Source organism: Parasteatoda tepidariorum, chromosome 9 (genome assembly GCF_982258835.1).
Source record: "Parasteatoda tepidariorum strain Cologne lab strain chromosome 9, Ptep-v5.0, whole genome shotgun sequence".
NCBI classification, from domain to species: Eukaryota; Metazoa; Arthropoda; class Arachnida; order Araneae; family Theridiidae; genus Parasteatoda; species Parasteatoda tepidariorum.
This window is the reverse complement of record NC_141763.1, coordinates 41995818-42019409: the sequence shown is the minus strand read 5'-3', so window position 1 is coordinate 42019409 and position 23592 is coordinate 41995818. Positions and strand designations below refer to the sequence as shown.

At 27.4% G+C, this 23592-nt stretch overlaps 2 protein-coding genes across 6 annotated transcripts in view; one reads left to right on the top strand and one right to left on the bottom strand.

Annotated features, from left to right (window-relative positions):
* The window catches only part of LOC107443043 (COMM domain-containing protein 3), a 91897-nt gene extending 81393 nt beyond the window's left edge, over nt 1–10504 (bottom strand). For 2 of the 3 annotated variants that reach the window (XR_015429192.1, XM_043044917.3), the window contains exons 1-3: nt 10278–10504; nt 10027–10132; nt 7901–7964 (exon numbers count right to left, since the gene is read on the bottom strand). Coding sequence is in view for 1 of the 3 variants with exons in the window: in XM_043044917.3 (XP_042900851.2) it covers nt 7901–7964; nt 10027–10132; nt 10278–10407 (300 nt within the window). In the remaining 2 variants the exon portion in view is untranslated. The remainder of the gene's footprint in view (nt 1–7900; nt 7965–10026; nt 10133–10277) is intronic. The other variant, XR_015429193.1, reaches the window with a different exon arrangement.
* Nucleotides 10505–10681: 177 nt separating this feature from the next.
* Nucleotides 10682–22763, top strand: ORMDL (sphingolipid biosynthesis regulator orosomucoid 1-like). 3 transcript variants are annotated; one of them, XM_087151661.1, is made up of 4 exons: nt 10682–10881; nt 14688–14872; nt 17030–17181; nt 18648–22763. In XM_087151661.1, exons 2-4 carry the CDS (start codon nt 14699–14701, stop codon nt 18781–18783), a joined length of 462 nt encoding a protein of 153 aa, XP_087007787.1. In that variant the 5' UTR covers nt 10682–10881; nt 14688–14698; the 3' UTR covers nt 18784–22763. The 3 variants fall into 3 exon arrangements, with proteins under 3 accessions (XP_087007787.1, XP_087007788.1, XP_087007789.1); XM_087151662.1 differs by having other exon boundaries at nt 10692–10903; nt 18648–21128; XM_087151663.1 differs by having other exon boundaries at nt 10702–10731; nt 18648–21128.
* Nucleotides 22764–23592: the final 829 nt, after the last annotated feature.

Here is a 23592-nt window from a genome sequence, read left to right as displayed (position 1 = left end):
TTACGCTTTGATTTTTGAGAAACAATGTTTTTTGTGCAAAGCAAGCGTTCATATCAAAATGTAGGAAGTGGTAATAAATATATGGATCGATGATTAGAATATAGAATTTATTGGCCCAAAAGCTGGGATTGGGTACACGAAGCCAAACTTAGGGGTGATGTAGTGCAGCAGATAGAATAAAAAGGAAGTGAACTAATGGCTATGCAGTTAATTTTTTTGTTTTATAACACAAATTTATTATTTTTATTTCTTAGCCAAGTTTTTGCTCGCAACAACTTAGCAAAGCGTAATAAAAATATTCCTTTTTTCTTGCACTAATCAAGCAATCATGTGAAAATGTAGAAATTGAAAGTTAATTTTAAGCTTGCGAAATTTTATTACAACTTACATTTTAATGTTTGTACAGAACAGATGGATCAATAAATGGAATAGTGTTTAATGACTCAAATGCTAAGATAGGCTGTACTGAGCGAATATTAAAGTAGGCATTATATAGCCGACAGAACTAAAGATAAGAGAACTAATAGGTATGACTGTTAATTTTTAACCTTATAACTGGAATTCGTTATCTTATTTTCTACGTCTGTTTATTTGCGGTCATCTGGTGGACATTTTGAATATTTCTTACAATTATTTGCACTGCGGGTTAAATTTGAAAGGGTCACATATGAAAAAAGGCGAATTTCAATTTTCGAAAATACTCATATAGCAAACAGAAAAATCATAAGAATAATTTTATTCTATTTTTAGGGTGTTTCTCATTGTTATATGGTACTGTAAATAGAGATGCAAAAAATCCAAAATTTTGAAAAATAGGAAAAAACTCTGGAGGTTTAGAGATTATAGACAGGATTTTAGAAAATTTCGAAAGTTAACAAAACCGGCATATTTTCAATATGAATTGAGAGATTAATGTATGCAATGTAACAGCTGTAATGTGAGAAGAAAAAAAAACATTTGCATTTGCTTAATTTAATTACATTATTCAACTTAATTGACTTAGATTTCAATATATTTTTTTTCTTCTCAATACTTAAACAATCATGTAACACTTTATAAAAGTAAATTTTAAAATTAATATATTTAACTTTATAAATTAATTGAAAAAATTACTGAAAATAATTTTTTTTAAATTCAATATTTTTCAAAAAATATCAGCTAAAAACATATAACATGACTACTAAGAAAAATAAGAACTTAATTTTTTTATTAATCACTGACGCAAGAAATAATAAAAATTCCCGAAAATGAACCGAATTTTTTTACTCCTATTGCCATTTTAAGTAAGAAATAAATAAACTAATAGATAAAAAATAAATAAAAAAAACTTCGCGTCAGATACAATTTTGAGAATTCAAAACAAATTAATAAAGTAGAATTTTGTCAATTTCTTATAAGATAGAACAGTTAATCTGTACTTACAAACGTATTTTTGATTAAAATATTATTAAATTATATTTTGAACCGGATAAATGCGTTTTATCTTTGTTGAAAGAGGATAAACATAAATGTTTACATTATTTTTGAAATGTGTATTCTCATTTTAACCTATATTAAACTAATTTTTAATGTATCAATCCTTTTCTAAATAGTTTATAAACTTTTAAAAAAATTATATGTTCTTTTCCTCCAAAACCATATTTATTGATTTGCTCTGTGTTAAATCATGCTACAAAATTTACTGATTTATAGTGTTCATTGGTTCATAAAAGTCATCAGACTTTTCGATGTATTTAGTTTTAAACGTTAAATTTATCATAGTTTAACATAATAACGTTTAGTATTGAACATATTTTCAGCCATGTATTATTTTATTGTTTCAAATTGCATTAATTATTTGTCTTGAAAAGAGTTGGAAATTTGCTTTCAGTGTGCTTTTTAATGTGCTTTTTAATGGCTTTTTAATGGCTAACAATTTAAAAATATGTCTTGTTATATTGTCTGAAAATTTCATATGAAATTGTGAAGATAATTCAGTGACTATCTAACTTTAATTAAACTATTTTTTTTATTACTAAATGTTTTAATCTCAGTAGAACGGGTGTATTATCTTCATATATCAAGTCCTGGTAAATAACATAAGTTTCTAAGAACTTTTATCGGTTGGAGTTTTGTTATGAAAAAAACAGATACTTTAAAATCTTTAGCATACTTTTTTTTAATTAAGAGTTTTCCTAGATGTATCGAAAGTATTGCATTAGATTTTATTCTTGTTTCAATGTACCTGATTTGTTGTGATTTTAATTTTAACAAGATATTACAAATTCAAACTAGCTGTTATATTTTTAAAGGTTATTAAAAAAATAAACATTACGTGAATTTATCAGTTCTGATTACATTTTTACTAACATTGGGAAATATCTATAAGAACCTTAAAAGCGTAAAAATTGCTAGCTATACTTTTAATCATAAATGAAGTTTAAAAAATCACCCACAATAGCCCAAATGCTACAGTTAAAAATTATATATTTCTGGATCAAATGTATCCTTTAACGTTTTTTTCCCCTTCTTTTTTTAAAAATTGTATGGGAACAAAATCATTTTTTAAATTTTTTTCTTAAGTAGGTTCAAAAATTTTTGTCATGAAATTTTTATATCCTGTAGAGCAGGGGTTTTTAACTTACATGAGGCCAGGGTCCACAATTAAAAACACAAATCAAATGGCAGGCCGCAACTTTATCAAAATTTTATGTAGGACTCTTTTATGTTTGAAGGAACATTAAATATTACTGTCAGTCTTTCACCAAGTTGTACAAAAGTATTGAGTTACAAATTAAAATAAAAAGAAGATTTTCAAAAATATTTCATTGTTATTAATAATAGTTAAAAAAATATTAAATAAATAATAAAAATTTGGGCTACAATAACTGTAATGTGCACCAATGTATTAAACAATTAATGTGCAACAGATATCTAATTGTTCAGATATAAAACTTTAAAAAGTTTGGTATTAAAACTTACATAGTAGCACACAAAATGTTCAATGACAAAATTGAGGTTTGTCTGCTGCAACCACCAGAGAATAGATATTTACATTTTAAATTTACAAATGTATGCGTAAATATTTTTGTCCAAAATGAGTGGTTTCAAAAAGTTAAATCGGAGAATTTCTTCGAGAAAATTTCTGATATGCACACGCTAAATTATATTCACAAAATACAAAAACTTGAAATAAAAAAGAGCAACATGCACGATTATTTTTGTATTTGAATTAAATATTTTCTTTTATGCAAAACCTGAGAAATAAATTTCTTTGTACCGTTGGTATGCTAAATTTCACAGAAACGAAGAGATTAGATTTTTATTAACGAGAAAAGTATTTTAAACTCATGTAGATTTTTTACGAAAATTGTCCGCAAAAAAATAACAACTAATATATTTTAGTTCGTGGGCCACAAAAAAAGGCTTTGCGGGTCGGACGCGGCCCCCGGACCGCCAGTTGGAAACCCCAGCTATAGAGCGTTAAAAAAATTTTCTTTACTATTTTTCGTTGTTCTGCCGTTTTCGTGTTGAAATATAATAGTTTCGTGTATTTATTTTGAAACCTTTCAAAATAAATAATTAGTAAATTAATTTGTCAAAGTTTTGAAACTCCACCTTCAATCAACAACTAGTTGTTCTCTGGCTTAGAAAGTTCTTGACCCATATTTTCACTCCAGTTTTTCATCAAACTTTCCCATCGTTATTTCCCAATAGGATTTATTTTTCCTCTGCCAATATGCTAAAATTATTCTTATTTTTTTCATTTCAATTTTATTGCACTTATTTCTCTAATAAATCAAACCTCAATAAAGTATTTTTAAAATTTAAGAAGGATACTATAACCTATGAACTTTGTTACAGAATGCATAAACAAGGAGAGTTTGGTATTCTAGGTTTAATAATCATTTAGATATATAAATAGGTCTGGGTTTAACATATTTAACGCAAAGCTAAAAAACTATTATGAAAGTTATACTGCTTAACCCTTTACGTTAGAATTTAAATGAATTTATGTTACATACTTTGTACATCATATGAAAATTACACGCTTCATTTAATGGCTTTAAAGGCATGTTTTGTAATGATAAAATAAATTTAAATTATATAGTTTGTACATGGTATAATGAAAAAAGAAGTAATACACAATGAAATTATATTACGGATAATGTTTAGCAGCAAAGTTAAAAACATTCCACAATAAATGTTTGCCACAGAGTCCTGTGACAATTTTATTGTATATACTTAATTTTGATTAATTTTATTGGTCAGTCTTAAATCAGAGGACTTTCTTTTTCGGTTTAATCATTTTTTTTTCTGAGAATGTAAACCTTCTTCAATGAGTTTTTCTTTTTCTTGAAGAAAATATTTATCCACTTCTTTTTTTTTTTCTTTTTCTTTGATGATGTAACAGTTTCTCCTAGATATCTCGAATACCAAATCAAAATTTCCTTTCTTGGTTTACTCCAATATCGTTCACTAAGTTCAGAATAAAAAGGAAATAAAACCATAATTGTCTTGTAGTTTTCTTAGATCCATTCAGTTTACTAATTCCATGCTCAAGATTAAGGATGCCTCCAATGTAATAAGAGAGGAATTTAAAACTTACATCTTCGAAGTTTCCTTCTATGAACACTACTGCCACAAAATAGATTAACTCTCAAACATGCTCCTCAACAAAATAGGTTTCTGGGAGCTGTCTGAAAACTCATGAGTGATTAACCATTTCCTTATTTTGCAATAGTGCATTTTCTAAATGCGTGATATTTATTTTAGATCATCTTAAACTTTTGGTTCCTCGATAACATTATTTTTGCTTTTGTAATAAATGTTTAAATCAAGATAATCCTTCTTTTCAATTTAATTTTTAAACACAAAACTCTCCATTTTTACATTTTATAACCGCTTTTGAACAGCCAACCCCTTTTTTGGGTTTATGACTACTGATGTTCAACTCCGCAGCCTTGTAATTTTAAACCCAATCCAGAAGACAAGGGAAAGTATTGGGAGAAATTTGCCTTCGTGGAAGACTTTTTGATGGACCTAATCTGCATTTGCTTTACATGGATAGGAAAACCCTCCACGGTTAGCCTAACAGCAAGGGGACTTTAACCCATGATCCATCTACCATTGAGGATATTTTACATCAATACTGTGGTCAATGCGAACCGGGTGCGGAATTCGTATCGACCAGCCATTGCTGGGATACGAACTTGCTTCACCTCATTGAAGGCAACTGCTCTATCACCTGAGCCACCACGACTTGAACCCCTCCATCATTAGGTTTACTTCTGCGGCACACTTTTGTACACCACTAAAATATTTAGATACTGAAATTGTTTTTTCCATGTTAAAATTTTACGGCAAATTTATCACGTTTTTTTTTGTGTCGAATGAACCTTACTGAACACATCAGTTCTTTCGATCGTACCTAGCTTCTAGCAAGTTGATATCCATTTAAATCTTTAAGTGCATGCTCTGTACGAGCATTCCCTCATCAAGAGAAGCTGCTCCTCTCACTGGCCATCAAAAAACTTGAGTACAATGTTAGGCTTTTCTGGTCAAATATTATATCAAATAAAGATTTTTTTTTAAAAATGTTAATGTACCATTAATTAATATATAAATCAAAAAATAATTATGAAAAGGGTTCAGTTACACACTGGTTATCATAAACAAATGAAGAATCACAAACATAACCATAACTCAAAAAGTTACGTATAGAATTTTATGAAACTAGCGCACATTATAATGCAAATAATAATGTATAAAATAACATAAAAAGTATTGACCAGACAATTATGGTGTTGCAGAAATTAGCACAAGTATAAAATGAATAAAATAGATGTTTAGGTTTAAAACAGAAAAAGCACTTTCAGTATGAAGTATGATCACCTCTAGCAGCAATACAGCACATGCGATGCTTTCAATTATGCGGTCTACCAGTTTTGTTGGAAGTGTGAGCTATTCTTCTTGCAAAGCAGTTGCAAATGTAGCAAGGATCCAAGAAGAAAGATCCAGAGCAGTTGCCAGCATAAGGGCACACAGAAACATCAAGAATGTCATCTCTATACACATGAGCATCCACTGCTCACGTGGAAGGACATGCAGGCCTGTGCGTACACCTAAAGAGATATCTTGACTTCTTTTTCCGCTTTGTAGAAAATCAGCCACAGATCTCGAATAAATATGAAATTAACTTTGTAAGCAGTTACAGGGGTATGCTTGGAAAGCGAGAGCAATCTGGGGGGGGGAGCTTCTAATATAGTTAATATATAATATAATGGAAAGTAAAAGCTCAAGATCAAGGTGGAGACAGTGAGCAAAGCGATCCGAAAGGGTTGGAAAGCAATAGCGAGCAGGGAAGGAATCTCCCTATTTAGTTTAGCGAAAATTACTTGCAGTAGAATTCATGTCTTTTTTCGAAGAACTGATATATACATCTCAATTTGCTTAAATTTCTAAATACTTGTAAAGTTTCGTTTTTATATGAACAAATATCAATCCACAATTTTGCTTTTTTTGTTGCTTTCTAGCAATCTAAAATTAACTTCTAAAGAAGTTGATTTTAGAGCAAAAGGAGACATTTTTTTAGAAAATATTATTAATTTACTGTTATTATTGCTGCATATTGGACCTATTCCTAATGAACAAGATTTCATTTTTTACTTTCATTATGAATACCTTGATCCACTAAAACTCAGTGAAAAAAAATTATGCTTTTTACTTAAAGAAATATTTATAAAATTTCAAATTTTAAATCACGCTTTTTTCAGAACTGTACTTTCAGAATAACTGATAGTGGTTGTTCAATAAGCACTGCACCGAGTAAACTGTTAGAAAAAGGATATTTTTGTTGTCTAACTTCACAATTTTCCCTTGTCAAGATTTTTATTCAAATCTGTAGAATTTGATTTAAATTGGAAAAGACTAGTCTATTTAAAATATTTTAAGACTTTTGAATAAGTAGCAAACCACTTCTTTCATTAATGAAACATAAATAATTTTCACTTTGTTTGAGACTAATAAATTAATCATTTAAAAATGATAGCAACCTTAACGCAAGATGGTCAGATAGGCAGAGATAATTATACAAAACAGAGTGAACAGATAATTTATACAAAATAGTAGAAGAATATTAAAATGACTGGCATCTTAAGAATCGACATCTGTACAGTCAATCATAAACTCGTTATGCATTACACTAGTATATATTTGCTCTTAAAAGGACCCTAAAGACAAACCATGCCACCAGAGAGAAAATTTGAAGCTCAGAAGGGAATCCAACAGCGCTTTTCATTAAAAGTAGAATGGAGTAATATTATGCATTAAAGATAAAATGTAATAAAGATAAGATAAAGATGGAGTGATATTGGAAACTGTTCCATCTGTCAGCAAAAAGACACATATATCACCTCAGCAAAGGATGATTTGATAGCAGTGAAATATAGGGAATTGGTTTGAAAATAAGGATAGAAATAACCTTTTTTTCCTTAACCAAAAGCAGAAAATTTTATCAGAACATTTTGTTTCCATCGAAGAAGAAAAAATGTTCCAAATGGAACAAAATTGTTCAAGCAGGTGAGGTGGTTGTTGGAACTTACAGGCAATCATGCTGTTACCTTCAACCTCTTTGTGCCCCCCATAGTGGTCAGATAGAACAAAAAAGTGCTTCTTTTAGGGAAGGGTAAACGATAAAATAAAATTTTATTACAAATCATTCGTTTTTAAGTTTTTTTTCCTAAAAAACAAAGATTTAAAACAAAATTAAAGTAAATTTCTTTTTCCTTTTTAATTTTTGTCACAGAAAGCCAGCATGTTGGAGGACGCACCAAGATAGGTCCCGGTGGGTAAGTCTATCTTTGAACATACAAGCATTAAGGTATGAGTGGTTTTCAGAAAACAGATATTAAAATATTACCTGGTACTTTTTTAAAAACAAAGAGATGCGATTTGCTTCTACTCTGCAATCTTCCAGTAGAACACTAAAATTGAGAAGAGAAAAAGATTTAAGAATTTTTATAAATCAGTGTCAGAACTTTAAAATTCTGAATTTTTAAATCACACAAAAGAACCTGGATTCCCTGAGCAAGGAGTGGCTAACATGCACCCCAAAATCTCCCTTTAAAGTATTTTTTAAAAAAAATTATTATTATTAACACAAATGTTTTGAAAACCTAGAGTTATCAAATACCTTTAATAATAGTAACAGAGATTCATTTCAATTAGTACACGTATTAAAATGAATTTATGATATCATAATCTTCATTATAAACTTTTATTAGGAAAAAAATGTACAGAGAGATAAAAATTCAAACAGTAACAAGTTTTTAAAAATAAAAAATAAAAACATTATTTGTGTAATTATGTATTGCAATAACGATAAAAAAAAAAATAATAATAATGCGTACAATCTCATTGACCAGGAAAGTTGGTGCAAATTGATACCAAATAGTTTTAACCAGTCATAAGTCATAATCAGTGCTTATTTAGGAGGAATTAAAACAAACAATTATTTTCGAAGAATGTAGAAAATAATGGTCCCGAACTTATAATTAAAAACAATTTGAAACACAGTTCACCTGCAAAATTTTTTATTTATAAGGAGACTGCTATTTCTTACTTTTGTTGAAAACAATCAATGAGATTTTATAAAATTACTAAAAAGATAAGTCCATTTGACCTTTATGAAAACAATTTGCAAGTTGTCACACTAACATATTGATAATAACTGAAAATGTTCCAGGTATAATGAAGAGCAAATGAGAAACTTTGGACTAATTTTGACACTCAATAACACTTAAAAGAAATAAGATATATATTACTAGTATGTAAGCTCATAAACTTTATAGTTATTTGGTACATTATGCATTTTGTAACAAAAACTCATGAATCTATTAATGACACCAGCTATGCTTAAACAATTGTGGTAATAAACACTTAATTTATTCATCTAGGTACTGAGGTAATAGAGTTTTTAGGGCCTCCTGAACCTTATATATAGCCAGTTTTTTTTTTTATGTATTCAAACTTAGTAAATAGTTTTCATACCTTTCACAATATTTTAGTTGATTCTGTTTCAGAATATAAATTTTTTCACATTCTGTAAAAATTAACTGCAATGCGTTGCTGTATCATAAAAGACAACAATTTGCTATATTTTAAGGAGTTTTAGCTATGTATCACAACTCATGCCTTAAAAAAATAGAGAAAACTATGAAATGTGAGTTAAACTTAGAGCAAAAGGATTAAAACAAACTAGGTTTACTATACAGCAAACTGACATATAGAAACATTTCACTGTGTTAATGAAGTATTACCAAAACAATTGCTTATTACATGGTGTTTGTTATTAGATTTTAGCAAGATTTACGTATTGGTACCTGTGCCAAAATAATTATTACCCATTAGGCCATGGCCTGGGGCCCTCAATGATTAGGGGCCCCCTTAAAATGGATTTTTTGAAAATAAATTTAAAACAATTAAGAAAAACAATGATTTAAAAAAAAAACTTATTTCAAATATATATGTTAAGATTATAAAATGTTCAATTATTCATTTATGAATAATAATAAAATTTTCAATTTATTATTATTTATTTTAAAGATGCTTCCTTGAATGAAATGATATATAAATACTTTTATATTTGAATAAATAAAAAATATACAAGAAAAAAAATTTAATCTAAGGGCCCAAAAATTTGAATAGCCTAGGGCTCCGCGTAAGCTTTATTCGGCACTGAATTAAACACATTACAACAGTGAATCAACTAGTAGGGCATAACTTAAAGTCATTCCTGGGCAAACTTCTATAAAGTATTTTTTTAAAGTTTTGCAAAACTAAACTGCAAATTTTTCAAGTCTGGAGCCTTGGCAATTGCAGTTAGCGCAAACAAGCACTGATATGGAAATATTCTCATATTTTACTGCCAAATATAAACAAATTATCATCTAGTTGGATATTGTAGATATATTGTCTCAAATTAAAATGCTTAATACAATTGTACATACATAACATATAATATGCTTGATATTGAAAAGAAAATACCTCAGGGAAGATGAGTCAGCATCATGTTTAGCAGCTTCTAACACTAAGCTTAAAAGGCAATCGTATGCATTCTTTTCGGTAAAACTGACAAACTTAATGTGTGCATCTGTGAAAAGAAGCATTTAAAATTATTAAACATAGGATAAAGATGAATCACAGTTAAATTTCGAAGAGAAACTAAAGGTAATCCAGAGAAAGCAAGAAGAACAAAATAGATTTTTAGGAGGTTTTATGACAATGCAAATGTTTGCCTTTTGAAATTGATTCTCCAACAGCGACATTGAACACATCCTGCAACATATGATTAAACAAGACATCTGTCAATTCCGTAGAATTTCCTGCAGTGGAAACACCATCGAGAATATTTTTGCTTAGTTCCATATTTTAAATCCCAATCACTATCAGAGACCAACCAAAGACATAAACAAATATAATCGGCGTGAGAGAGCAGACGACTCAATAACTCACTTCATTTCACTAAAAAATTTCATTCCAATTTTTTTCTTAAACCGGAAGAATCTAATTAAAAATTCATCCACTTGATCAATTGAAAATGTTTCTAACTAAAAATTATTTTATATTTTCAATCTAAAAACATAAACTTTTATTATTTTTCTTGTATTGAGGTATCCTAATTAACTTTAACTGTGATCAGAAAATAATGAAATGAGAGTAACTTTTGGACTGCTTTTGGATTTGCAAATTGTGGAAGTTCTAATTTTGATATTATAATTTTATTTCAATGTAACTTGCGATTAAAATTTTAAATGAATTATTTTTATGACAGTATTAAAGCAGTTTTTGCTAGATTCTGAACTTACTGTGACTTGTGATTCAAGTTTATCTGAAAAAGATGTAATAATATAATCTAACTTATGTAAACTGTTATCTTTTTTCCCTCATCTAATTCATTGGTTAATAGAATTGAATTTCTCATTTTAAATTAAAAAAAACTCATGACTAATTAGAATTGCTTATGCCTTATCGTATTTGTTTTTATTTTAACCGATTTAGTTTTAAAAAAAGGCTTACTTTTATCCTGTCAAAATTTTCCAAAAGAGTTATTATTTTATTTAAAATATATTTAATTTTGACTTTCTAAGTATATTTTCATGAAATTAAAACTTCTCTAAGCCATAAAACCCTTGTTTATTAGAAATTTTAAACACTCAATGAAAGATTATCACTCTTCTCTAAAATATATCATATATCTGAATTCATTGTTTACATCAGTCGTTGTTTACACTAATGTAAACAACATCGGGAAGAAGTCAATATTTACATCAGGTTTTTATTACTCACTTTTTATCTTCAGAAGATTTACTAAAGCAATTATTCTAAGACTTAAATTTTTAATTACTGTATGTCTATGTAAATCTTGTACACTTATTTTACAGAAATATATTTTTTTTAATTAAGAGAGTATTGTGCACCCAAAGTACAATTTCTACACTTGATACATTGTAAATTCTATCATAAAAAATTCTGATATAGGTTAGAATTTTTTTAAGGAGACCGATTTCTTCCTGGAAATAGAAAAAAATTGAAAGAAACTAAAAAATAACCAATACATTATACTGAGTAAAAAGAAAAGCTTAAATTTAAATCAATTATATTTATTGTAGTGCCAGTAAGTTAAAAGTTTTCTTTAAAAATGATGCTTGAAAGTATTTATTGTAAACCTAGAAGTTAGAACTCTTTTTAAAATAAATTTCTTATTCATTTTAGTTCAGAATTTTAAAATTTAAATATATTTTTTAAGAGTTTGTTTGAGAATTTATACTTAACAGTTTTTGATTATAAAAATTAGTATATATTTGTAATTATGAATTCTCTATGTGAGTTGTAGTAGTAATATAATTTTTTAATATAGCACTATCAGGGGTCTGTCTAGGTTTTTCTTAAAAGTACCTATTTTGTGAAAATTTTGACATAATTTGTGAAAAATTAAAAATTATATTAAAAAGTCAACACTAAAACATGGTAAAAATATAGATTTATCGTTTCTTAAGGGAGACAAAAATAAAATTTTAAGAAAAAGTATTTTGTGAAAATACCGTTTTTCCTAAAGTTGAATTTGTGAAACTACCGTTTTACCTAAAATTGAATTTGTGAAGGTACCGCTAAACGGTAGTAAATTTGGCCTGGACAGACCCCTGACTATTGACAAAATATTACTAAAGTTTTGTGCATAATTATTAAATAAAGTTTTATTGTACTCATGTACATAAAATAAAGGGATGCAACCTGCACTCTGTTGATATGCGGCTTGTGGCAGTGCCTGAACATAATAAAATAAACTGTTATAATTTTGGGGGAAAATTCAAAAAAAAAATTTTTTTCAATTGGAGGGATATTTCCGTATTGTGATCTGCCACACCAATTACAATCGCCAAAGTGCCAAATTTATTTTAAACAGGAAATTTTTAAAAAAAAAACATGTAAAGATTTGCCAGGGTGGCTACGAATTATGCCCTTCAAGTTGGTCTCTTTCTGCGATATTTTTTTTTAGTTTCTCATGGGCCACTGCTCGGAAGTTGCATAAACTTTGCAATTATCGTGCCACAGATCACAATACGAAAATCTCCTCTAAAATTGTGCCTTTGAACTTAAATTTTAAAAATCCCAATATTATCAATATGACATAATTACTATGATATTCCTATGACATAATTTCTAAATTAAGTAATCACTTTTAAAGCTCTTTATTAGCGTCCATTTCATCATTAATCCAAATGACTTTTCAATTGTGTTTTCAGCTAGCATTTTTGCCATATATTTTTATTCAAATCCGTTTATTTCTAATATGTTGTAATAAGGACTCATGAGTTTCAAATCTTGCAATCTAGTAGTCACTTTTGATGTGCTCTATTTGCATCAATTTTATCGTAAGCCCAAGTTATTTTTCTATCATTTTTGGGCACTTATTGCTACGCATTACTGTGTAGTTTTGAAAATCGTGATATTTTTTATATCTATTGATTCATATATCATTAATTCATATATCATTAATTCATATTTCTATCATTTTTGGGCACTTATTGCTACACATTACTGTGTATTTTTGAAAATCATGATATTTTTTATATCTATTAATTCATATTTCTTTTTTAAATGTGCGCTTTTTTGTGCTGATATCATCAGTAATTGCAGGGATTTTAATAGCGTTCTTTCATCAGTTATTCTTGCACTTTTCCACAATGATTTAAAAATGTCAATTTTAATACAGTATAATAATGACTTGCGATTTTCAAACTATGTGTTTTATTAATAGTTCTTTTTTATGTCTTTTGTTTATGACTATTTCATCATCAATCTAAGTAATTTTAATTTTTTTTTTTTTTGCAGTTTTTGCTAAGGTTTGAGAGTTGGGAATTGCACATTTTCATCAATTGAATTTCGTATATTTAACTGAACCTAAAATTAAAAATATACTGAACTGAACAACTGATTGTTGAATCTTATTTTGAGCTATGATGTGTTTCTTTTATTTTTAAATCATTTTAGTCCCCATAAAAATCCTTTACATAAAATTTCTTACTCAAAACTTAACTTGTATTTACATTGCTCAGAAAAGTCTTTATATATTTCTTTATAATTTCATTCCTGGACATTACAATTTATTTATATTTAAATGAACTTTATTGTGTCACATGATATGATAAAAAACCATTTATATTTTTTTTAAATAAATCCATTTCTTGATTTTAAAATTTTTTTTTTTTTTAAATTATCAGTTTGATATTTTTTAGTTTTTAACAATATTTTTTAGTAATATTTAATAGAAATTAATATCATGCAAATATATAACTAAGATGACTGATAAAAGAATTTTGTTTAAAATGCTGATTTTTATTTTAAAATTATCATAATTGCTGGTAATAAGTCTAAATGCTTAAGCATGTAAACTTTCATTGCTCTACAAATATCCCTTCATTCAAAAAGGTAAAGCTAACGTAAAAGGTGAAAGGACTAGAGTTTTTTTAATTTCTTAAAAGTCATTAAAAAATTCTTGGTTTCTGGATATTGCTTTTTAGTTTTTACATAAATATGGATATATTTAATACAGGATATATTTAATAGCTTAGAAATCAATACTACTATTTGTCTCACAGTAAACTGATTTTAAAGACATGGTTCCCAGTAGAGCAGCAATGTAGAGCATCACTTGAGCAGGTGAAGGACCGCTTTGATCAGCCTATAAAGGGACTGAGTCTGTGGGGTAATGGTCCTCGTTAAACTGTTCTACCATACAGTGCTTGACTTGGCGCCTCTTTGCAAAGAATCAATCACAGCTTATCCTTTGGGATGTTTCCCAGGCCACCTTCAATAGCCCATTGTGCAGCTCTATTGCTACCTAACCAAAGCATCACTACCAATATTATTATTTACACTAGATTGCTATTATAAATTTGTTTAAAAATTGTTTTAATATTTGATATTTCTTTTAAAAAAGATTTCTTTCACATGGGTTGGAGGAAATCTTCTTCCTATCTACTAATTTAATACCCCCTGCATTGTATTATCATTAACTGTGCATCTGAAAGTGATTGTAAAGTTTATTTTATTAGAAAATTGAAGTTAGTTTTTTTTTTTTTTTTTTTTAATTGCTTATGACTGAAAATATTTTTGAGAATTATACTTGTTTTTTTATCTTTCAGAATCTGTAAAAATGATGCTTGGAGGGACACACAGTGAGGTAAACCCCAATAGTTTGTGGTTGAATAGTCGTGGCATGTGGTTGTCTTATCTCATAGGTGTACTTTTTCTTCATCTTATCTTACTTAGCTTCCCTTTTCTCAGTGTAGCTTGGGTTTGGACACTGACAAATGTCTTTCATAATGGTGTAAGTTTACTTTATACTCAGAAAATTTTTCTGAAAATTGTAAAAATAAATTTCATAGCAGCACAATTACTAGCCTTTTTATGTGGTTCAGTTATTAGTACTAATTATAATGTCTGATTGTTTAAATTTTTCTCTTCTAAGCCATTATTTTTTAGGCAGTTCTGTATTAAGTTTTTGTAGTATTTTATAATTTCTAAAAAAAAAAGGGAGAATATTGAAAAAATTAAATTTTTGTTAGCTGCAGTTTCTACGTATGCTTTTTATGTTTTCATATCTGTATTTTTTTCAATATTTTTTTTTAAAAAATGATTATTTTTTTATCAATATGCTTCACCCTTAAATTCATGTTTTCCATTAACGCTATCAGTCTCCGTTTCTGACATGAAGAATTATATAGGAAATTTTGCTATGTCTTTGAGGCAGCAACACTGGGATTTACAAATTGAGAACAAACTGCATACTATTAAATCCATGCCAGAGCCTTGACCTATATTGCAATTGCATGGAACAGATGTCAAGCTCACCCGCCTACGTATCGGACATACTCGGCTGACTCATTGCTGTTTGGAGAACCGCCTCCTTGATGCGATACTTGTAACGTTTTACTTTCAATTCATCATATTTTAATCACTTGCCAACATCGCTTAACCTTTCTTGGAAGCACTATTTTATGTATAACAGATGTGTTAGATAAAAATCACCATCCTAACATCTTTGCATTTTTATGCGCTATTGGAATTTTAAGTTGTATACAATTGTTTTATACTTTTTACTATTTTAGTAAATTTACCATGAAATTTTATTGATTTTAATGTATGTAACTTTACAAGATTGTTTTTGAATTTCCACTATATTATCTGATTTTGTACATGTGCTTTACTTAGCCTTTTAATTTGTTTTTAAAACCGTGTGTTTAGCGCAGTATATCCTTTTTTGGGCCTTGTGCCACTAAACCCTACATTCAATTCAATTCAAACTCGCCATCATAATATTTTTGCATTTTTACGTGTCGTTGGTATTTTTAACTGCATATAAAAGTTTTAACACATCTACTGTTTTATACACTTTTGTAAATATCTTACCACCTTCGTACATTTTACTCACTTCGTGCCTGTGCGAAGTATATATTATACTGTACTCATACTTTTTATCTGTACTCATACTATTATCTTATTTTATTTAGATCATTTATCTTGTCTCATTCACTTACTACTACTGTTTTATCAGTTATAATTGTGCTGCAATCAAATTTCATATGCACTTATTCTTTTAAACTATTTTACCGTATTGTTTGTCGCACCATGTACTCATTTAGACCTTGTGACACTACACCCTACTTTCAATCAATCAATCATTAAATTCATATTTAGGCTTAATGATGAAAACTACACCTTAACCTTTTAATTTCTGCATATGAGTACTCAATTAATTTAATATTTATTTATTTTTATTTTTTATTAAGTTTAAAATGATACTTCGTGGTTGAAGTAATATTAAGAGGGAAAATTGGTAAGAATATATATTTATTACAACTAATAATACAAGCTTATTTATTTCCCTGCAAGTTGTCTTAACTAAGAGTTAATTTTGTATATTTACATGTAAGTCTTTAATAACAGGTAAATTTTCTACTTGTCAATTGTATTTAATGAGATTATGAAAAGAATATAGATTAAAATAAAGTATCAAACAACACAAATAAAATCTCTTTCCACATACTTTTTGAAGTATGAATGGATGGCTAACCGCGTAAAACAAAATACAGGTGGCGCTAGGCGTTAAAATTCATCGTAAGACTTCCGGGCTACCACTTTCGATTAATTTTTACTCCTAGGTTTGATAAAGCGTGCCATCCAATATTATTATACTTGCATTGTCAACAATATAACGCGTTGTTTCAAGTTAAATTTCAACAAAACAAATAGCAAATTAATTTGGAAGTCTGCAAGCCTGCTATGATGTTATACACAAAATAGAATGGTGATATTTTACACTAATATAGCCAATTTCAACACAGTCAACCATCACTATGTTTACTCAATTATATGTTATTTTAATAAATTGTCCAAAAAATTAATTTTCATCATATTTTTTTTCACTTAATAAAATTTTTCTAAAATTTCAACTTTATCTACTAATTAATTGAAATTTTTTCAGGCAATGTTTGTTATTCTACACATAGTAAAAGGTACACCATGGGAATCTGCTGACCAAGGGAAAGTAAGATATCTCACTCATTGGGAGCAAATAGATAATGGAGAACAATTTACTGCTACAAGGAAGTTCTTAACAGTTGTGCCAATAGTCCTGTAAGTTAAATCATAACTTTTTAGTAAGGTTTCTTAACTAATTCACCTAATCAAAACTTTTTTTGTCACTTTTCACAGTAAAAATGTACTCTCACAAATATTTAAATGTTTGTCAGTGTTCTTCATAAGCATTTTTAGAAGGAAGGTCTGTTACCTTTGATCCCTAAAAATATGCCGTCTTTGTCCTTTTTGTAAAAATAAGCCACCCATCCCTTAAAAACACTGCCTTTTTGTTCACATTCCATTTTTTTAAAAATTAATTCACTATTTATATTAATTATTACACTCTGGTAAAATTATCTGTGTTTATTGGTTTGATTCTGATTACAATTACAAATATTTACTTTGATAAGAAAAAATGCACCTTTGAATGTTTTCATTTTCTCATAATTTTCAGTCTAAATTATAGAAGGAAGCTTTCAAGTTGTTTATCAATCGTTAATTTTTTTTAGTTTACTTTTCTTGAGAGAAAAAAATTACACCCAAAGAAAATCTCTTAGGATCCCCTTAATTGTTTTTATGAAATACAAATTTTTCTTTTTTTCTGATATTGCGGGAGAATTATTTTTTGAAATATACTCTTAAAATTGTATATGAGGGTAATTTAAAAATTTTTGAACGTCAAATTCAGTTGTTACATAATATTAAACATTTTGATAAATTTTTAGGGTGTTGCATGAGTGCCCTTTCAAAACTTATAGTGCCTTTTTTTTTTCAAAGCACCGCCCTGCCTTTTTTAATTCCTAGGACAAACTATGTGTTTATTATTATATTTACTGGCTATTTTATTGTCTGGTTATCATGAGAATTTCTGCAAAAATTAGACTCTTGGGCTGATGGTTATTTATAGTTATAAATCATTCAAACAGAGATATGAAGTTAACTATTTTATAGTTAAGTTTGGAGAGTCTTGTCATTTTTTCAATTTTTATCTAAATGAGTTGTTTTTATTCCTGTTTCCATAGCGGCATTGGGAAAATTGGGAAGAATTCCAGTGATAGCTGGACAATTTTCTGGTCATTTATGTTATTTGTATTCTACACATTAGAAGTTCTAGATATTGAAAGATATGTAGATATTATTCTATATATTAGAAGATAAAATGAAAACTTTTAATTTTTTTCTATATACCTGTAAATTTTTTGTTATATTTTGATTGATAATTTTGTAACTATAGCTATTAATCTTGTTATGATATATTGTAGTAATAATTCAGTTAATATCTTGTACAAATAAATAAAAATTTATCTTTACATTAAATATTTATTTTAATTTTTATTACTTGCTTCATTACAACGTAATGTCAACTTCCTGATAATAAATGTTACCTCATGATATTATATTTTGATTTTTGTGACCTGTTCCCAAAAATGGTTGACTTCCCCTAATAATTATAAAAAATTTAAGTATTTTTCTTGTTAAACTTTTAAAATTTTAATTTTGATTGGTATTTTTTTTTCTTCTAGATTTTTCCTCACCAGTTTTTACACCAAGTACGATTCCATGCATTTTTGTGTGAACTTTGTATTTCTAGCTCTGTCTCTAATACCTAAACTCCCTCAATTCCATATGGTTAGGTTATTTGGTATTAACCAATACTAAACTTCATCGTGCCATCTGGTAAGAAAAAATTACTAAAAACTGGGGCAGCTTTTGTGCAAATTATAAAGTTTGTAATTTATATTGAAAACTTCATAATGTATCAAGAAAAAAATTATTTTCTAAAAAATTTTATCACAGTTATTCTTGTAAATATGTAACATAACATTTATATGATTGATTTAGAATTATGATGTTACGTATAACTTATGTTAATTTGTCTTTGTTGAGAAATTTTTTATACATATATTTAAACACTAAAGAATATTTTCTTAATAAATTACTTTAGATATGTAGGAAAAGCATTAAGTAAGTTCCTTTTTTGTAAGTATAAAAGGATAATTTAGATTTTTTTTTCCCTCTCTGAAATAATATTTAATGCTGTAAATTTTAAAATTAGATTCTGCCAATCCAGCTAATGCTGGTAACTTCATGTACTGTTTATCTTTCTTATTTTTATTTATAAAAACTCTGCAGTTGTATACTTTTCATTCTTATCATTGGACCAAGGGCACAGCCTGGCAATTTTTCAAAAAAATTAAAAAATCCTTTTCTTTGCTAAATGTCTAAATATGAAATTAAGAAAACGTAGTTTTAATTACGTTTGATTAATTAGAATTCTTGACATTATACTTAAGGTTAATTATTAATTAAAACTTTGCAACCTTAGGCTGTGTCAGTTCCATAGACATTCCTCTTAGCCTTAAGTTTCTACTTTCTCATATTTTGCAAGAATAATTTTTATTGTGTGTTCTGTATTTTATTATTATTTTAATGTTGCAATACGTATTTTTCTGCGTTTCAATAATTTTCACATGCCTATTTGCAAATTTTTAATTTTATGAACTTAGCAGTTTGAATATATCATAAATGTGTTACTGGAGGTTGATATGTTTCCATCACATTATTCCTATTAAGAAATTCACTTAAAGTCAAAGTTTTAAATTATTTTCTAAGTCAGCCATGAAAGTACTTTTCAATAAATATAATTATTATATTGTTCTTATACCATCTAAAACAAGGGATTTATTTATAAATCAAGATTATAAACAACTTGTTAAAATATGTTTGTTTATCAAATTTGGGACTTGAACAAACCTTGCCCTTTCCAAAAGTGTAAATAAAATTTTTTTAACTTATATGTGAATGTTTTTCCGTCATTCATTATCAGTGGGCTGATTTTGGAAACAATGATATTTACTAACTTAGATGTTTGTAGGAGATTTTCACTATTCTAAATGTACTTTGTGTATACAAATGGTTGATTAGATTTTTCTAAAAGTCAGTACATTATCAATTTTGGCAAGATGATCAATGATGTAAAATTACGTAATATAGATGACATTAATATTAAAGAAATTTTAAAACATATTTGCTTCATTTTTGTGCATAGTTTTGGCCAACTGGGATTTAAAAAGTGAATTGTTTTGGTTATGTTTCAGTTGATTTTCATTATAAACCAGACCAGTTTTATCTCTATTTATCATTGAAATTTAATTAAGTCTACACTTTATATTACTATAATGGCAAATACATCAAAATCTTATTTGCTATTCCATGTACACAATATTATTTTAAAGCATGTTATAGTATTCAAATTTTGTTTCCCCCCCCCCCCAAAAAAATTTAAAAACAAGAGAGTAATTTGATAGAAAAGAAGTCATTTGATTGCTTTTTAAATTAAATATTAAAGCCATTATTCTAATCGATGTTATCATAAATTTTTGTGCTTACACATTTTTAAAAAAACATTTGTGACTTTAAAGTTTTTAAACTTAGGTATCTTAAAATTTCAAGTTATAAGTTACTATTTGTGATATTTTTATACTCATATTTTAAGGACTCAGATAGCTGTAAAATTTGTTTTGATTCCGTTGACTAGAAGTTGAACATTGAAGTTTTTTATTAAAATAAGCATACTTATTTCTCTTTGTAAAAGTCAATTTGCAAATTTAAATTCGTGAAGTCATCGACAAATTATAATTTGTAAGGACCAGAATTTTTATTTTTTTAAATTTATTCTGAGGACAGAATTATTTTTTCTCAAAACACATAGTTCGGAATGAATACCAAGGATCTGAAACTTTAATTTTTATTTAAAAATCTTCCCCTGTACTTTATCTACTGTTGTTTTTCTGAAAACCTTTATTTCTCATTCTCAGCAGTATAAGTTAAATATAAAAACTTGTATAGTTAGTTCCTCAATAATTATTACAAGCTTTGAAGAGATTAATACCCAAAAAACACTCTTTCTTTTTACTAGAATGTCAAATATTTACAACAAAAATAAAAAAATTATATGCCTATATAATAAAACATCAACGCAAAAACTAATTTTTTTTTTTTTTAACTGCAGCTAATACATATATTAATTTTTCTTGTAATATGAAATAAATTATACAAATCAAGGTGTTAATATTAAGTTTTGTTACAAATTTTCAATTTACTTTCTGTTAAAAGAAATTACTCTTGTGCAATTTTTACACTGTTTACCGACATTATTTTAGAAACTTCGTTGAAAATGTTAAATGTGGAGCTGGTATGAGCTTGAACTGATAGGATAGGATTTTGTTCCAAAATACTTAGTTCTTTTTTAGAATTTTCATTATTTGATAAGTATCAAAATGTAGACTCTTCTAAAGACAAAGTGACAAAGAAATTAACTACAGTGCAATTATACATTTTAGATAGTGCAGTATACATTTTTAAAACCATTACCCAGTGATTCATATTTAATTTTCTTCATCATTCATACATAAAATCAAGATTAGCAAGTTTTTTAAAATACATTGTAAAAACAATTTAAACCATTCTATTGTAAGTTAGTTTTCTCCTGATAAAGTTCCAAAACAATTGTTTTTACAGTAAAATAGCAATTTTAAAAATAAGCTACTTTATGAAATTGTATTACCTTATGAGTTTCTAATTTCTTATGCTGTAAAGAGTTTTAAGAAATTATAATCACTTTTCAAGTAAGACCAATTAACATAATTCAACCTTTTAGGATCTGAAGCATAAAAATAATAGTAAACATAAATTTCTCATAAAAGATGAAATCTTTTAATGTGGTACTTTCACGTGGCCTCATTTATGAAAGCTACCGTAACCTGTTGCTAATAAATAGAATTTTGATGTTAGTTATAAAGTAAGTTTATAGATTTAGTGAATTAAGATTTATTATTGAAAGTTTTGTTTTCTCTACTTGTACAATGTATTTTTGACCCTAAATAACTAAACATAAATCAGTGTTACTATATGACTAATAATTTGACTTACACTGTGAATTAAAAATTTGCTCATTTTTTGTCTTTTATGTATTTAAAATAAAGTAGCACAGCTTAAGGGAATGAATCTTAACACTTCATTGAAATATAGATCAATTATAAAATTTAACAATTACAATCTTTGAATATTTTCAAGCATTACTAAATGAAACATCCTGAATTCCCAAATCTAGCATAAGTCTGTAGTGTAAGACAAATATTTAGTTACTTAGGGTTAAAATAAAATGCTTCCTTGGTGTTTACAAACATGGCTGCTATTTATTACTGAAATTTGTATTTTATAGTTATTTTTCTCCTCTATTCATAAAAAAATTCTGGCAGCTTTTCAGATAAACTTGAGACTTACTATTGGTGTGTTTGTTGATGATATTAATGCATTTTTTAATAAATGTCATATTTTGTATGCCCCAAGTTAGAATATCTCTTGAAATTGTATCTGTCAAAAGTGTATTTTGTTGTGTTGTCAGTTTATTAAAGAAATAACATATTTTGTCTTATTGTTGAAATGTACAGATTTATATCAAGACAAAATAAATGCTCAGAACTTATTAAAATGAGCTTGTGATGCCCATGTATATAAATTTATTCGATTTGTATTGTTTATAATAGAATGTAAACATTATAATCACTAATCAAATAGAAAGTTATGTATATCACAATTTGTGTTTTTATTGTTAATTAAATATCTCAATATTTTTCTATTTTTAGTCTTATTATACAAAATATTTTTTTATGATTTCACAGAGTCAATTGATGTTCTCAATTCATTAAGTTAAATGAATGAATTTCATAATTTTTGAAACTAAAGTTCCTTTTAAGTTTTAAAATGACAAAATTTTTCTTTTTTGTTTTTATTCATTTATTTTTTGTACTAACTTTCAACTTCTTAAAATGTTTGTTTGTAACATCCCGATGAATTATTTTATTATTTAAATCTGACAGTTAACGTGGATTTAAAATAGGCTCGCTTATTTTTATTTTGTAAAATATAATCTTGCCAGTTGGAATGTGTGTTTAAGTATTCATTCATCTACTAAATGAAACGGCAGCTAATTATAAGAAAATTATTTTATTCCCATTGACTTAACTCCTTAATTTTACGATTTATTTTCTGCTTAGTCCTCCATTCAGTATCAAAATTCATAAATTATCAGAAGTTCCAAAAATTGAATTCCATAACACTTAAAAATTATTAAGAAGTATTCAGTAAGTTATTTTTATCCTTATACTATTTTTACACTTTTCAAGACCCATTTTTAAGGAACATATTTCTGTCTATTTGAATGTGACTTCATTGATAAAACCATTTACCTCATTTTCTAATCTCACATAACCATGTTATATATTATGTTTAAAGTAAAATATATATTAAAAACAATTCTCTTAGTTGTCACCCATCTAAGAATGAGAGATTCATTTTGCTTATTCACATGAATTGTGAAAGGAGATTATTGTTTTCAATAGCACAACTATTTGTTCGACAATTTCACTTATACTAGGAGGCTTCGCCCCCTGCTCGCCAACCCCC